Raw genomic sequence first — 14,538 nt, forward strand, 5'->3', positions numbered from 1 at the left:
AAGTGGTGTTTTAAAATGCAAATGTAAACCCCTCCTACATTCGTTGTCAAATCACTGCCCCACGATTTTCAGGCAGGCAGTGGATTCTGCGCCTGAGAGAAGGGCCGGGGGGACACTGCCTGCCTGGGAAAAATAACCCCCGAAGACGCCAGCCAAGTGCTGGCCCGGAGCGCCGGCTCCCTGTGGATACCCACCCAGCGGCTAGCGGTCCCCGGGGAGCTCCGCGGGGCCCGCCCCGCTCTCGTTCCGCACGCCGGGTGGCGGGAGCAAGCCGGCGCCGACTTTGGGAGTTCCTTTCTGCCTTGTATGGAGGGCCGCTCCTGCCGGTCTCCGCCCGAGTGCTCTGACGCCCAGCCCTCCCGCTGTCCACCCCCAGCCACCTCCCTCTGACTTGCCGGGAGAAGCCAGACGAAGCCTCTCCCTCTGCCACTAGTCTCTCCGCCTGCCATTCCCCCCTTCCTGCAGCCACCCCCACCCTCCCCAGTGCCGTCACCCCTTCTCCGCCCCCGCCTCCGCCCCCCGCCTTCTCGCCGGCAATCGGGGGAATAAATCAGGGAGGAAACCGAGAGGGAGCGAGAGCGCGCCAGCGCCGGCGGGCTCGCCCGGGTCTGTTTCCAAAGTCGCCCTTGATGGCGGCTGAGGCGAGGCAGCTGCGGCGCGGCGCCGCCGACGCGCGCTAGTGGGTCCGCCCGCCGCCCCTTCCCCCGCGCCGGCCTTGGCCCCTGCGGCACCCCCACGCCAGCCCGCGCCCCAGCCACAGCCTCGGCCGCGCCGGCTCGCAGACGCCTGTAGTCCGGGCGGACCTTGCTCCTTCTCCTCCCGCGGTTTCCAGCACCGGTCCTTCCCCCGGCTCCGGAGGGAAGCCAGATTGATCTTCGATCGCGAAGATGGCTGCTGGCTGCCTGCTGGCCTTGACTCTGACACTTTTCCAATCTTTGTTGATCGGCCCCTCGTCGGAGGAGCCGTTCCCTTCGGCCGTCACGTAAGTGCTCGGGCCGGGCCAGCAGGGCGGAGAGTGCGGGCCAAGAGGTGCCGTGGAAGTAGGACGGGGGCTCCGTTCCCGAGTTGAGGGGGCTTTTCTGCCCGTGGGGGTGGGGAGCGAGCCGGGCTCGGATCTGGAGAGGCCGAGCGGGAGGTACGCGCGGCTCTTGGCCGGAATGCGCACGGAACGGGCGTCTCGGGATCCTCGGCGGGGCCGGGCTGTCCCAGGAAAGGTCTGCTGGCGACTTGCGGCACCTCAGCCGATCTCTAAAAGGATTCCTTGGACTTAAAAGAGTTTAGCTGCACTGTGGGAAAAAGTTTCCAGCCACATACCCGCTCTCATCAAACCGACTCCAGTAAAAAGTTGTGTTTGGGTAGGGCATTTTGCAAATAAGTACAACTGCAGGCTGGCCTGGGTAGCATGGACTTCTCTCGCACTTGGCCTCTGAGATGCTAATTGTTGTGGTATCCAAACTAGTTTAGGTCCCAAATTACTGGGCGCACTTGACAGCCTTTCTGATATGAGGAGGGCTTGCCCCTCGCGGCAGGGGTGCTGTCCACCCCCAGGGGCTCGCAGGAATTGAGACCCTGCCATCCAACCTCCCTCACCCTCTATTTGAAACAGTGTCGGCAGACACGCGGTTCCTGTTGTTAGAATGAATAGAACCCTCTATTCCTTGGGGGGGAGGGACTGAGCGTTTTCCAGAGTCTCCTGCAATTTTTTTTCTTATTTTTAACATTTCTAAAATAGCTTAAGAAAACCTCGCTGCTGTTCTGGAAATAGAGTGTTTGAAGGTAGCTGTATAGTCACACGGCAGGAAAGGAGTGAAAAATAATAATTCTCTCGTGTTGGAGAAAAGAATCAGTCAGTGGCACATAAAAATATATACATATTTTTAAATGTGCTGAATAGCCTATTAGGCATTCCGGGAAAGCATTTATTTTGGTTGTTGAAGCTACTTTAAAGCTTGTAAGAGTAGGTAATGGTAAGTGGATGAGTCACTTTAATGCATTTTACATAACAAAAACAAAGCCCAAGGTAGCCTTCCCGGTATTTTTGCTGTTGGGAATTATTTGCTGTCCTTTGTTGGCAGAGTGCTGAAAACTGGAGTTTTTGGTGGATACTGACCTTAAAGCTTCACTAGTTGAAACCCTGCAGTTATTATTTAAGATTCAGCTTAAAGTATTTATTGCATTAGGTGTCAGTGCAAGAACCCGAAGGATGCTCATCCTAACCTGGAGAAGGGGAGGGTCTAATATTTTTGTCATGATTTACAGTCATGTTCTTTTTTAGATAATCTTCCGTAAAAATAATAGCAGATCCTTTTTGTTATGAAGCAAAAGGGTAAATGCCATCTGTAGATCTTCTTTTAATTGGCAGCATATTCCAAGCGGATATTTTGAAACATGAAAAGAGTAAGAATTACACTAAAGATTAAGAAATTACACTTATATTCTTTTTTAAGTCTTTTTGTAGCTTGGCCTATAAATTGAAAACTGAAGTGAGTCGCTTGCGTTTTGTGTCAAAAAAGTGACCCTTTAAAAAGGAGTCAGTGTGTTCAGTTTACAGATTTTTAAAGTGTTATTTTTAACTGGCAGTTTATCAATATTTTTATCATTTGGAGGGAATGCATCATCACACCATAGGGGAAAACTATGACTTTTAAAGATACAACAAAATACAGTCGTTTATTCCTGAACAGACCATGGTAAAATATTAATGTAAAAAATTCTTGTTGTAAGAAGGACAGCTGCAATAAGTGTTTTCCCAAAAGTAAAATAGCTAAATTTTCATGGTCAGAAATTCACTAAAGATAAGAAAGAAAGTGAATAGTTGGCAAAAATAGGAATTAGAAAGCCACAATTTCTTTTCTTTCAAAGGATTTTAAATGTATTTTCTAACAATGAAAATTTGAGATATTTTCAAATAATTTGAAACTAATTATTTTGTAAAAAAAAGACTTAAAAGATTTTGTATATATCAGTGTCTTGTAGGAAATACTATTTTTATAAAGCTTCTGCATCTTTAATTATTAATTTGAAAAGTCAGTCATTTCTCCTTATCTTCTGAGGAAGGTGTACTTCATGTTAGATTTCTGAATAAACTTTATGAAATTAAAAAAAGTGTAGCATTAATTATATCATGATGCAGTGCCATTTGCTTTTCTTGCACAAAGAGTTCATATGGCGTATTTATGAGGATAAATCTCAATCTTTGGAAAAAATTCCAAGTTCATTAAAAACTCAGTACAAAGATTATAGCATCACTAAAGACAATTATTGTGCTTGTCTATGTACATTTTTCATTAGTAAATTCTTTTGGTTTTCTTGATCAGTCTAATTTTTCCAGAAAACAGTAATGTAATAAATTTTTTATCAGAAGAGAAAGAATATGCCACTAACAGTATAAAATTCATTATGCACTCATTGGAGTGGGATCTGATTTAGTAATACAAAGTTTTTTGTTTTGTTTTTTAGAATTTTTACAATAAAGGGCTTAAATATTATTATAAAAACATAAACATTTTAAATATTTTCTTTAATTTTCTCTGGTTTAACATACATTCTCATATAGCATATTCTGAATTAAAATAGTGATTAAATTGTTCTAAGAATTAACACTAAAATAGCTTTTTTTTTTTCCAGACAAGGGGAGGAATTTTGATACAGTTCTTTTGCTAGTTTAGGTTTTTCTTTTGGAAATGATTGTTTTAGTAAGGTGTGAAACATAAATATGCCATATGGTTGCAGCCACGTCATGCATATTGGTTTGTATATAAATGGAAAATACATAATTTTCATGTTACAGTATGCACATGTTATATTGATAGTTTAAAATGTAGTTTTCTAAAAGGGAGTTCTCCGTTGTTCTAGAAATAATTTGGCTCATATGTGAAAACACTTCTATTTTAAAACTCAAAGAGTATTATGTATGGTAGCCAGTATTGTAATGTTAATTTGAATTTGTCAGTTCTAATTTTAGAATCTATTTACAAATCCAATTTTTTTAAAAGAAACATAGTTATAACTACTGTTCATTTTAAACTTTTATCTCATCATATCAAAATGCCAATATGTCCATAATAATTGGCTGAGAGCCCATTGGCATATGGGGATTTTTAATATATTTAAACTATATAATGGGATAAATATATTGGTAAGAGTTACAGGATCTATAGGAAATATGGCATCTCATAAAAGAATAGTACCTTGGGGTTTGACTACTTAGTTTATACATTTTTTATATATTATGAGACAAATTTATATTTAAAGGCTATTAAAAATAAATATTTCCATTGGAATGGATATCTTTTTCATGTATTAGAAGTGATATAATTATTCTTATTTGGGCTTAGCCATTTTAATTTGCATACTATATATAGAACAAAATGTACCTTATGATAAAATATGAGCTAATATATTAGATTGTAAAATAAAACCTAAAAACGATGAACATTAATAAATCCCTTTCTCAGATCTTTGATTTGTTCTCATCAGCTTCATCACATGACAATATTTTTCCACAGGTGTATCTTTAAAGTATGCAACGATAGATACATTTTTCCAGATAAGTTGTAACATATTTGAATATACATTAGACAGGTTGAAATGAATATAGTCTAAACATTTTAGAAAGGTACAAGAATCTAAGCTTATTATGGTTTATAAAAGGAAATAAAATGTGCCTTTATTATTTTTCTTTGGCTTTCACCAATTTTAATTTAAAAAAGAAACATAAAATCAGACAGAGACTATAGCAAATTGTTCATTGTGAAAATAGGTAAAATTTTACCATTCTCTTCCTTCAAAGAAATCTTGCTTTGTAGACAACTTTCCAATGTTTCTCCTACATTGATACGTTGTAAGGTTTGCAGAACATAAATAACACATGCAAATTATGTATTCAGATTTACTGTTTATATTTAAAAGTATATATTCATAAGAAATAACAATGCACTTAGAAATTTTAAAATCAATACAGAAATTATGTCCATCAGTTCAGTTCAGTTCAGTCGCTCAGTCGTGTCCGACTCTTTGTGACCCCATGAATCGCAGCATGCCAGGCCTCCCTGTCCATCACCATCTCCCAGAGTTCACTCAGACTCACGTCCATTGAGTTTGTGATGCCATCCAGCCATCTCATCCTCGGTTGTCCCCTTCTCCTCCTGCCCCCAATCACTGTATTATTTAATTAATGTGTTCTCTGAAGTATCACTATATACAACACATATACAGAAATTTCTTGTTAGTTTTCAGTACTGATGCAAATATCCAAGAAAGTAATCTGTTCTTCTGAATTCATATCTTGTACCTAATGTGTGTCTTCAAGCTGTTGAGAACCTTAAAGTGGAGATTTACGTTAAATTGAAATATTTTAGGCAATTATCCTGTTTATTGATTTCATTCAGTGTATTCCATGTGTGGACATAATCAACCCTCACATAAGCATATTTGGATGAAAGTTTGGGGGAAAAAAAATCAGAATTTGTTTCAGTATTTCTAAAAAGTAACATTTCATTGCTATTCAGGTGACAGCTTCCATCATTTGTAATAAAAGAACGGTCTGTCATAGGATTTCAAAAAGCATGTAAGTTGCTGATGATGTGTAACTGATCTCTGTTCTCTGACATCTATTGCATGTTTACCTAAGGCACATGCTATGTATCAGGCACTGTGTCACACTGTGCCAGCCAGTCTTTCTTTTCCTGGACTATTTATGCATTGTACTACCACTGTTCCCTAGACTTTCATATGGTGGCTTTCCAATAAACTTGAAACGGCACCGAGATAGTCACCCATGTAGCTTACATATGATTTGTTTTCTTCTGTGTGCACAAAACTTGGAAATTACTGTGTCACTATTGTTTACAGAGTTTAAGGAAAAAAAAATGATTGACTTCAGTGTCGATTGAGATGAAAATGGTAGCACTTTGTGAAAAATACTGTATTACCACCTTTTTTTTTTGAGGGTTTAAAATATATTAGCATTGCATCATTATATAATTTGTGTAGTTTATCTTATTATAATATTGTATTTAATACATAGTATTTTATGTCTGTCTATATCTTTATGTATCTGTTTATCTCCATATGTGTGTATACACACCCGCTTTTTTTTTTTCTTAATTCTTCAAGTGGCTTATTAGAGTAGAAGAACCTCAGTAAGATAAGTTTATTAACAAAGGTGCATGCTGAAAGCTCCCTGCCAGTCCACACTATTCATAGGGAGTAAATCTCATTCAGAATAATTTTATAACAGCAGCATCTAAAAATATTTCATGAAGAGAATCAGATGAACGATTCAAAATGTTCAGGTCCTGTTAGACAAGTTATTAACACAATTGATGAGTGACAAAAGAAATGCGGTTTTGAAGATAGGCTTACTGTCTTTTAGACAAAACAAAAGGAGGAAGAGACTATTGCACTTGAACTGTTGAGTGCTTATTAAAAGGTCTTTGCATCTAAGCAATTTTATTTCTACCACTTAGATATAGGATACATGAAATTTTTAAGAATTAAACATTTGGCGCACCATGTTTTAGAGTTGAAGGATAAATGTGCACAGGTTCTAAAATTTTGTTCGTAAAACCTAAACTTTTCTTTCTTACAGGCTTTATGTAATTTGTGGTAATTGAATTCCATTGCTCCTTTAAAATTTGCCATTTACATAGATTCTAACAAGATCTTAAGGAAAAGATTGACATTGTGGCCTCAACAAACTGGCACACTTTTACCGTTAATTTCAATAATGCAGAATCAGGCTGTTATGTATGAAGCAATATTTAAAGGTCTCTTTGAATATGAATGTGGGATATTTCTGGCTCAATGTTATTTTAACATTTGCTTCTGCTGATTTTTTTTTAACCATATGCTTCTGTTGGATTTAAAAAATTAGGATACATTTAAAATTCTATATCATAAATGGAAGAACAACTTAAGCTAGAAATGATAGCAATGGAAAATAATGGTGTTGCCCATTTTAAATGATTCAGACTTGGGAATAATCTGTTTATCGGAAGTTCTTTTCCCTGAGTACTTAAAATTTTATTGCAGTAGTCTCCTGGCAAATGATGAAAAACAATTCCTGTATTCTTTTATTCAGATAATTAGTTGCCAATTTTTCTTTCTCTCTTCCTTACCACCCCCCCAACACAATTAGTATTAGTCATACTTGATTTTTATTTGTACATAATGTCAAATCAATTGGAGAAAAAAGTTTTTGATTTGTTTTCCATCAGGTTACCTGTAACCAGACCTTAAATTTAGGTCCTTCAGACTTGAATTTTCACTCTCTGTTGCAGGGGACTTCCTTTTACTACTAGATTTTTCTCTCTGTAGGGATATTGTTTAGAGGTTTCGATGCATAGATAAATCTGTGATACACATTATAAGTACTTTCATGAGAATTGTCAGATGGTTTGGATGATTGTTGCTTTTGACATTTGCCTATATACTCTGGGAATAATTGGAGAAAGAGTGAGAAGAGCTGATGAGATTGTTCTCTGACTAAGGTACATACTGTCAGGCTATATAAAAGGATTGTCAGACATTAATAATGTTTTATTTTGAGGATCAAAGGAGGAATGACTCAGAAAAATAAATGCACTTAAGGCATACAGGGGAAAAAAAAATCTGTTTTAAAAAAGTAATCAAAAGGCGTTGTGGTGAATATGCTGTGAGGAATGGTATGTATTTAAGTGGAGGCAGACAAAGGAACCCTTAGATATATGAGGTGTGAAATTACATTAAAGATGCTGAAGGTGGCTGTTGATTATTTTATTTGGTTTTATTTTCTTCTCCCCACCCAGCATTTTCCATGTGAGCTTGGTTATCCTGGAAATGCTGTTTACTTTACATATTTGAATATACTGACGTAAATATTCATATATTGGAAATTCACCTGAGAAACCAAAGACGATAAAATTGTCTAGATTTAAAAAAATAGAAGCAATTAAACATTCTTTTATTTTTTTAATAGAGCCTTGGGAAAATGGGGTTCAGTGGATAAGACATATTGGTGTAATACTTTATCAAAAGCTTAAATACTAATAATCGAGAAAATTATCTTAGTAAATTTCTTCCGTTAGATTATAAGAAATGAAATATCTTGAAGGTTATAGGCTTCTAGGTAGTACACTGAAGACTATTTAGACCTCTGATACATAGTACATCTTATTTTTTAAGAATAATTTTGATATATGCTGTCTCTTTTAACAACTTCACAGATTTTTGAGATCAAATGTAATTTAATTCAACAATTAATGCAGTTACTGTTATCCAGAGCAAATTATGTACTTCACTGAGTTACATGCTGGGAGTCCAGATTGAGGAAGAGCATACCCAAGGAAGACATTCCCAACTCCAGGCTGCCTGTGAAGCAGTGGAATCTAACAGAGCATGACCAGGGGAAAACACACAGCGTGGTGAAGAAGTACCCATGGGTTGTTTCACGTCAGGCATGGGACTCCTGGGTGTGAAGAGAGGTTGAGACTGAACCATCAGTCTGAGGCTAGGTTATATAGTTTTTGCATCAGGGTTACCTTCTCACGTGACCTGAAGGGGAGTTGGGCAGTGTGGTAGCCCAGCTCTGTTTACTCAAACAAATTTGGTTTTCATCCTAAGACTCTAATTAAAAATAAAAATCATGGGTTTTAAATCATAATACGTGGAGGATGGATTAAAGAGGACCATTATTCAAAGGGACAGTGGGAGCAGTTAGTAGATTCTTGCAGCATCCTAGAGAGAGAGACGCCGAAAGACGAAGAGTGGCAGTGGGAAAGCAAAGCAGGGACGAAACGCAGTGTAGAGGCACATATCCAGGTGCTGTTGGTTACAGGGCTGGGGGAATCGGGAAACGCAGTGTAGAGGCACATATTCAGCTGCTGTTGGTTGTAGGGCTGGGGGAATTGGGAAACGCAGTGTAGAGGCACATATCCAGGTGCTGTTGGTTACAGGGCTGGGGGAATCGGGAAACGCAGTGTAGAGGCACATATCCAGGTGCTGTTGGTTGTAGGGCTGGGGGAATTGGGAAACGCAGTGTAGAGGCACATATCCAGGTGCTGTTGGTTGTAGGGCTGGGGGAATTGAGAAACGCAGTGTAGAGGCACATATCCAGGTGCTGTTGGTTGTAGGGCTGGGGGAATTGGGAAACGCAGTGTAGAGGCACATATTCAGGGGCTGTTGGTTGCAGGGTTGGGGGAATCGGGAAGAGAGAGTGTTAGAGATGGCTCTAAAGTCTTTATTTGTTAAGTTTTATTCCGTTTTGACTGTGCCGAGTCTTCACTGCTGTCCGTGGGCTCTCTCTAGGTGTGGTGAGTGGGGGCTACTCTCTGTTGCCCTGCGCGGGCTTTGGTCTCAGAGCATGGGCTCTAGGGCACACAGGCTTCAGTAGCTGTGGTGCATGGGTTCTAGAGTGTGAGCTCAGCAGTTGTGGTGTGTGGGCTTACTTGCCCCATGGCATGTGGGAATCTTCCTGGACCAGGGACTGAACTTATGTCCCTGGGATTCTTAACCACTGGACCAGCAGAGAAGTCCTCCAAGCTGTTTAAAAGGTAATGAAGAAAGAATAGCAAGTTGATGGTGATTGAGGTAACATGCTCGCTGTTGGGCATTTTGACATTGAGGCATCTCTAGAGATGACTACTAAGCTGGTAGAAATACCTATCTGAAGGGGATTTGGAGGCAAAATGAGTATCTTTGAAAATGGATCCTTCCATTTACTTAGAAAATACCTATTTAGTATCTTTTATGATATGCACTGGGAGAAGGCGATGGCAACCCACTCCAGTACTCTTGCCTGGAAAATCCCATGGACCGAGGAGCCTGGTGAGCTGCAGTCCATGGGGTCTTGAAGAGTTGGACACAACTGAGCGACTTCACTTTCACTTTTCACTTTCATGCATTGGAGAAGGCAATGGCAACCCACTCCAGTGTTCTTGCCTGGAGAATCCCAGAGATGGGGGAGCCTGGTGGGCTGCCGTCTGTGGGGCCACATAGAGTCGGACACGACTGAAGCGACTTAGCAGCAGCAGCAGCAGCATGATAAGCACTGTGAGTTTCAAAAGATGAATCTTGATCTACAGTTTCATTTTACAGAGAGGTCGACAATGAGCGCTTTAAGGAAGTCACCAGACCTTTGCTGACATGACAGCAATTTCAGTAGCATGTTTTGGATGTAAGCATGGCTTCCGTGCCTTGAAGAGTTGGTGTGTGTGAGGTAGTTGCTCAGTCGTGTCTGACTCTGTGACCCCATGGACTGTAGCCCTCTAGGCTCCTTTGTCTGTGGGATTTCCTAGGCAAGGCTCCTCTGTCCATTGGATTTCCCAGGCAAGAGTACTGGAGTGGGTTGCCTGTTCCTCCTCCAGGGGATCTTCCTGACCCAGGGATTGAACCTGGGTCTCCCGCACTGCAGGCAGATTGTTCACCGTCTGAGCCACCAGGGAAGCCGTGAAGAGTGAGCATATGAAGGCAGCAAGTGCAGATTCTTTCAAGGAACTTGGCAGTGTGAGGACAGGGAGAGTGGTAGCAACTTTAGAGGAAGATGGAAGGGATTTGGCTTCCTTTTGTTTTGCTTAAAGAGTAGGAGTTATAATAGGTTCCTTGGGATTGCAGGTGTAGAAAACTACAGGAGTATCTTGAACCAAAAAGAGAAATATTTTTCAAAGGTAGCAAAATTGGATGCTCAGTCATGGGAATCAGCAGAAGGAATATGCCCCCAGTTGCAGAAAGGGGTAGAGTTTTTATCAGGTTCATCTCTTTTTCTAGCCTCTGGTTTTCTTTGACTCGTTACTCTTCCCTTTCCCTGCTAAGGCTTTATCTGCTTCCTGGAGCTCATTTTGTTGAATGGACATTTTTTTTTCCCATTGAAACTTTGAACCAGCTTGAGACTAGAATCCTAGTCCAAAACGTAGCCTGCTAAAGACGATGTGTTGGTAATCTGAATATGGGTCAGATAGTCATCAATAGCCCATTCATTTGAGATCAGGAGATGGGATTTAAAAAGGTTTTGGTTGCCTCAGTTTGGGTCACTTCTCACATCCTGGTCAAATCTTGTTAGGAGGTATTGCATTGCAACAGGCCAATTGCTAGTACCATGGATAGAGGAAGAGGCAGTTCTTATAAGAAGGCATCTGCTGGGTGGGAGAGGTTGTCGAGACAACTAAATAAGTGTTACCAGAGGGAAACTTGAGCATATCAGAGGAGACCAAATGGCAGAGAGATGGAAGGGATGAGAGAGGCCATGATTGATGGGTGAATGTTCTGACCAAGGCAGGTGAGAAAGGGATCAAGACTAAAGACAATGTCTTACAAAGTAACTTTTGAAATATGAAACAGCCCTGAGAATTAAAACAGTTGGTTGGAATATAGGATAGATGCACTTTTAATAAACTGGAGATGTTTTTGGAGGATTGTTCCAAATTATATATTCCATTCTCAAGAAGACATGACATTCAGAAATGTAATAAATGCACATTAGTAATGTTCACATTTTGAGATATACAGACCAGAGTTTTTCTTTTCTTGGTAGTAACAAGACTCTAGTATGTCACTGTGTTTCCTTTGGACACAGCAATGTTTGTTTCTTTTTCTTTTCTTTCTTTTTAAAGTAGAGATGATCATCCTGAAGATCCGTGTAGTTTTGCAAAATGTCATTGGTTTTAATAAGTGTATATGCTTATGATAGAAAGATGTTTCATAAACATCAAGGAAGAGGAAACAAACAAACAAAAAAAGCAAATAGTTCTTGTTTGGGGCAATTTACCATTATTCTTTTGGCAGATAGGAACAATTTATGGAGAAGGCAAAGGCACCCCACTCCAGTATTCTCGCCTGGAAAATCCCATGGACAGAGGAGCCTGGTGGGCTGCCGTCTGTGGGGTTGCACAGGGTCTGACATGACTGAAGCGACTTAGCAGCAGCAGCAGGAACAATTTATAGCTGGTTTACAGCCCTGCTTTGCCTGTGCTTCCCTCCGCCTCCCAACCCCATGTCCATTCTTTAGCAGAGGCCGGAAATTTGAATTGAAACAAGATTGTTTTTAAAAAAGTGCATTTGATAACACAGCAAACCACTGATAGAATATTCCAGCAGAGCATGTCCCTGGTCAACCCATGCAGAGGCATCTCAGGTCTCTTGAAGGTCTGAAAATCACTAGCAACTGCTATCTCAGCAGTTCTCTGAGTTTCCAAGATGACTGAATGAATGGTTAGGATCACAAATGCTGGCAGATCTAAGAATCAGTCTTGATCTCATTGGTCCCACGGCAGTGTGAAAAAACTACCCTTGTGGTCTGTAACAAGAGAAGAGGAGAATCAGGGTGCATATTTATTTCCATTTTGTGACTCTACTCTTTTTTCTCTTCCATAGGTAGTCACAGTTTGCGGGAACTAATTTTGATGTCTCTACCTGCAGAATGGCTGGACACTAATAATTACTCAGAGCTATCTTTCAGTTATTGTGATATTGCTTTCTATAATTTAATTTTTGGGCTCTCGATTGCCAGGCACTGTGAATTAATACTCTGCTTATTTTTTAATCCATCTAACCTTTAAGTGACTCCCCTAAGATAAATATTATCCCTATTTTATAGGTGAGGAATGTTAAGTTTTGAGTATGAAGGAGTTTTCTGAGTTTTTTTAGGAATCAAGTTTGATCCCAAGCAGCTTGATTTCAGAGTCCTACGCTTACCTGCTATATACTTTGCTGGCTTTCCCTGGCAGTAACCTGGATGTCTTTGCATCCATTATCTTATCTGCTCAATTTGTGGCTGGCTGCATATTCTAGCAAGGAGGCTAAGGGGGGAAAAGAGTCAGTGTAAAGTAGAGCAGAATTAACAGTAAGTCCCGTTCCTCTATCTGCAGATCAAGGGTAATATTAAGCTAATCTTGAATCATGGTATTCCATTATGGGCATCACATGAGAGGATGTGTTGGGAACCTTGAAGGACCATTTTAGAGCCAGGCTTTATTATTTGTACCACATATTATTTTTTCTGCCTTCAAGAGGTCATGAATTGATGCCTGAGGGTTAGTGAGTTAGATTATTGTACTAGTACATCATTTGGGTCAACAGAAAAAACTAAAATGAATGAGAAAAGGGATGCTTAGCTGGCCTTAAAAATGTCTCTTCTTACAAGTAGTGTAGCCTTAAATGATAAAGAGGAGATGAGAAGAGATGCAGTGGATTCCAGTGAGGGAAGTGTTTTGTCTGTAGGTTCAGGACACAACCTATATCTTAAAAGGGACCGAAAGAAACAGGACCTCAAGGGATTTGATGTGCTTCATCTTGGCATTTCAGCCAACACCTGTTGTATGAGTTCTGTGCCACAGGAGGTTGAGTCTATTTTTAAACGTCATAATTTTGCCACTGATAACCTCTCATTGTCAAAGACGGAAGTTATCAGCTTCAAGACAGAATATTTGAAAGTGAATAAAGCAGTCTATCTATGATGTTTATAGAAACGATTCCAGACAACCCTGAAAACTGAACGAGCACAGAATAGTAAAATTGAGACCAGTTGCATTTTTAGCAACCAACACAGAAGTCAGAAAAAAAAAATCTGCCAAGAGCATACTGAAAAAGGCCAATTTTTTTCATCTGACTCATCCAACTGATGATAGTTAAACTCATTGAACCCCACCCCTTCACTTTACAATATAAATGGAGGCTAGCCTTTCACAAATACTTTTCCCATTTTGGTAGAAATAAAACGCTTAAATTTCTGCTGCACATTTTTGATCGATTTATGGAGGGGAGAGATGTTTTAGATGAAACTGTGTTTTAATACAAACGACTAATGAGTACAACTTGAGGATAACCATTGAAACAGTAAGTGTTCCAGTGCCAGGAACCTGCCTTCTTATGGCAGTCTTTTTGACATTTGCTACAGAAAGGAATGTGTAAAATTCTTATGATGTCTGTCACTTTAAAAATACCAACCCTTCTTTACCATTACATTAGAATTGACTTAAATTTGCATCTGTGAAAATGTTAGGAGAGAGAAACAAATGGGCCATGTGAAGCCTCAGGAGGATGGGCACAATGAGGGGTGTGCAGATTGCTCTAAATTAAACATGTAGAAAGCTTGGTTGTCTCTCAAAACACCTGATTTTCCTGTCGATGTAAATGTAGAAACCAGAATCAATTTTCATGAGGTGAAATTTTATTGTGCCTTTGTAGCTCAGTTCCCAGGGGGTTGATCCATGATGTTACGATCTGCTAGTGAGTAATTGTTTAAAATTTATAGTAATACTTGATGGTAATAAATAAACATAGGGGAATGGTAGCTCATCACAGAGCAAACCATGCATGATAATTAGATGAGGTCATTTATCTCCTTAAGTTATCAGAGGTGATGCGACCTGTCTGTGTGGTGTGTTAAAGCCAGCTGAGACCCTGGGTGTAAATGATCCTGACAGAGGGGCGACTTGAAGGTTGCAAACTTCGGATTTAGTCCTATACCTCTGGCTTTTTTTCCCTATAAGTGATTAGGTTGGCTCCTGGGATTTTCTGCTTTTATAATAAACACAAGGATCTAAAACCTGAGTTCAGAAGGTT

General features: G+C 40.0%; 1 protein-coding gene across 1 annotated transcript in view; it reads left to right on the top strand.

Moving 5' to 3' along the window:
- Positions 1-727: 727 nt before the first annotated feature.
- CACNA2D1 (calcium voltage-gated channel auxiliary subunit alpha2delta 1) overlaps positions 728-14,538 on the top strand; it is a 532,663-nt gene continuing 518,852 nt past the window's right edge. Inside the window, exon 1 of the mRNA XM_052638827.1 lies at positions 728-982. Coding sequence (XP_052494787.1) covers positions 888-982 — 95 coding nt within the window. The 5' untranslated portion in view covers positions 728-887. The remainder of the gene's footprint in view (positions 983-14,538) is intronic.

Source organism: Budorcas taxicolor, chromosome 4 (genome assembly GCF_023091745.1).
Source record: "Budorcas taxicolor isolate Tak-1 chromosome 4, Takin1.1, whole genome shotgun sequence".
NCBI lineage: Eukaryota > Metazoa > Chordata > Mammalia > Artiodactyla > Bovidae > Budorcas > Budorcas taxicolor.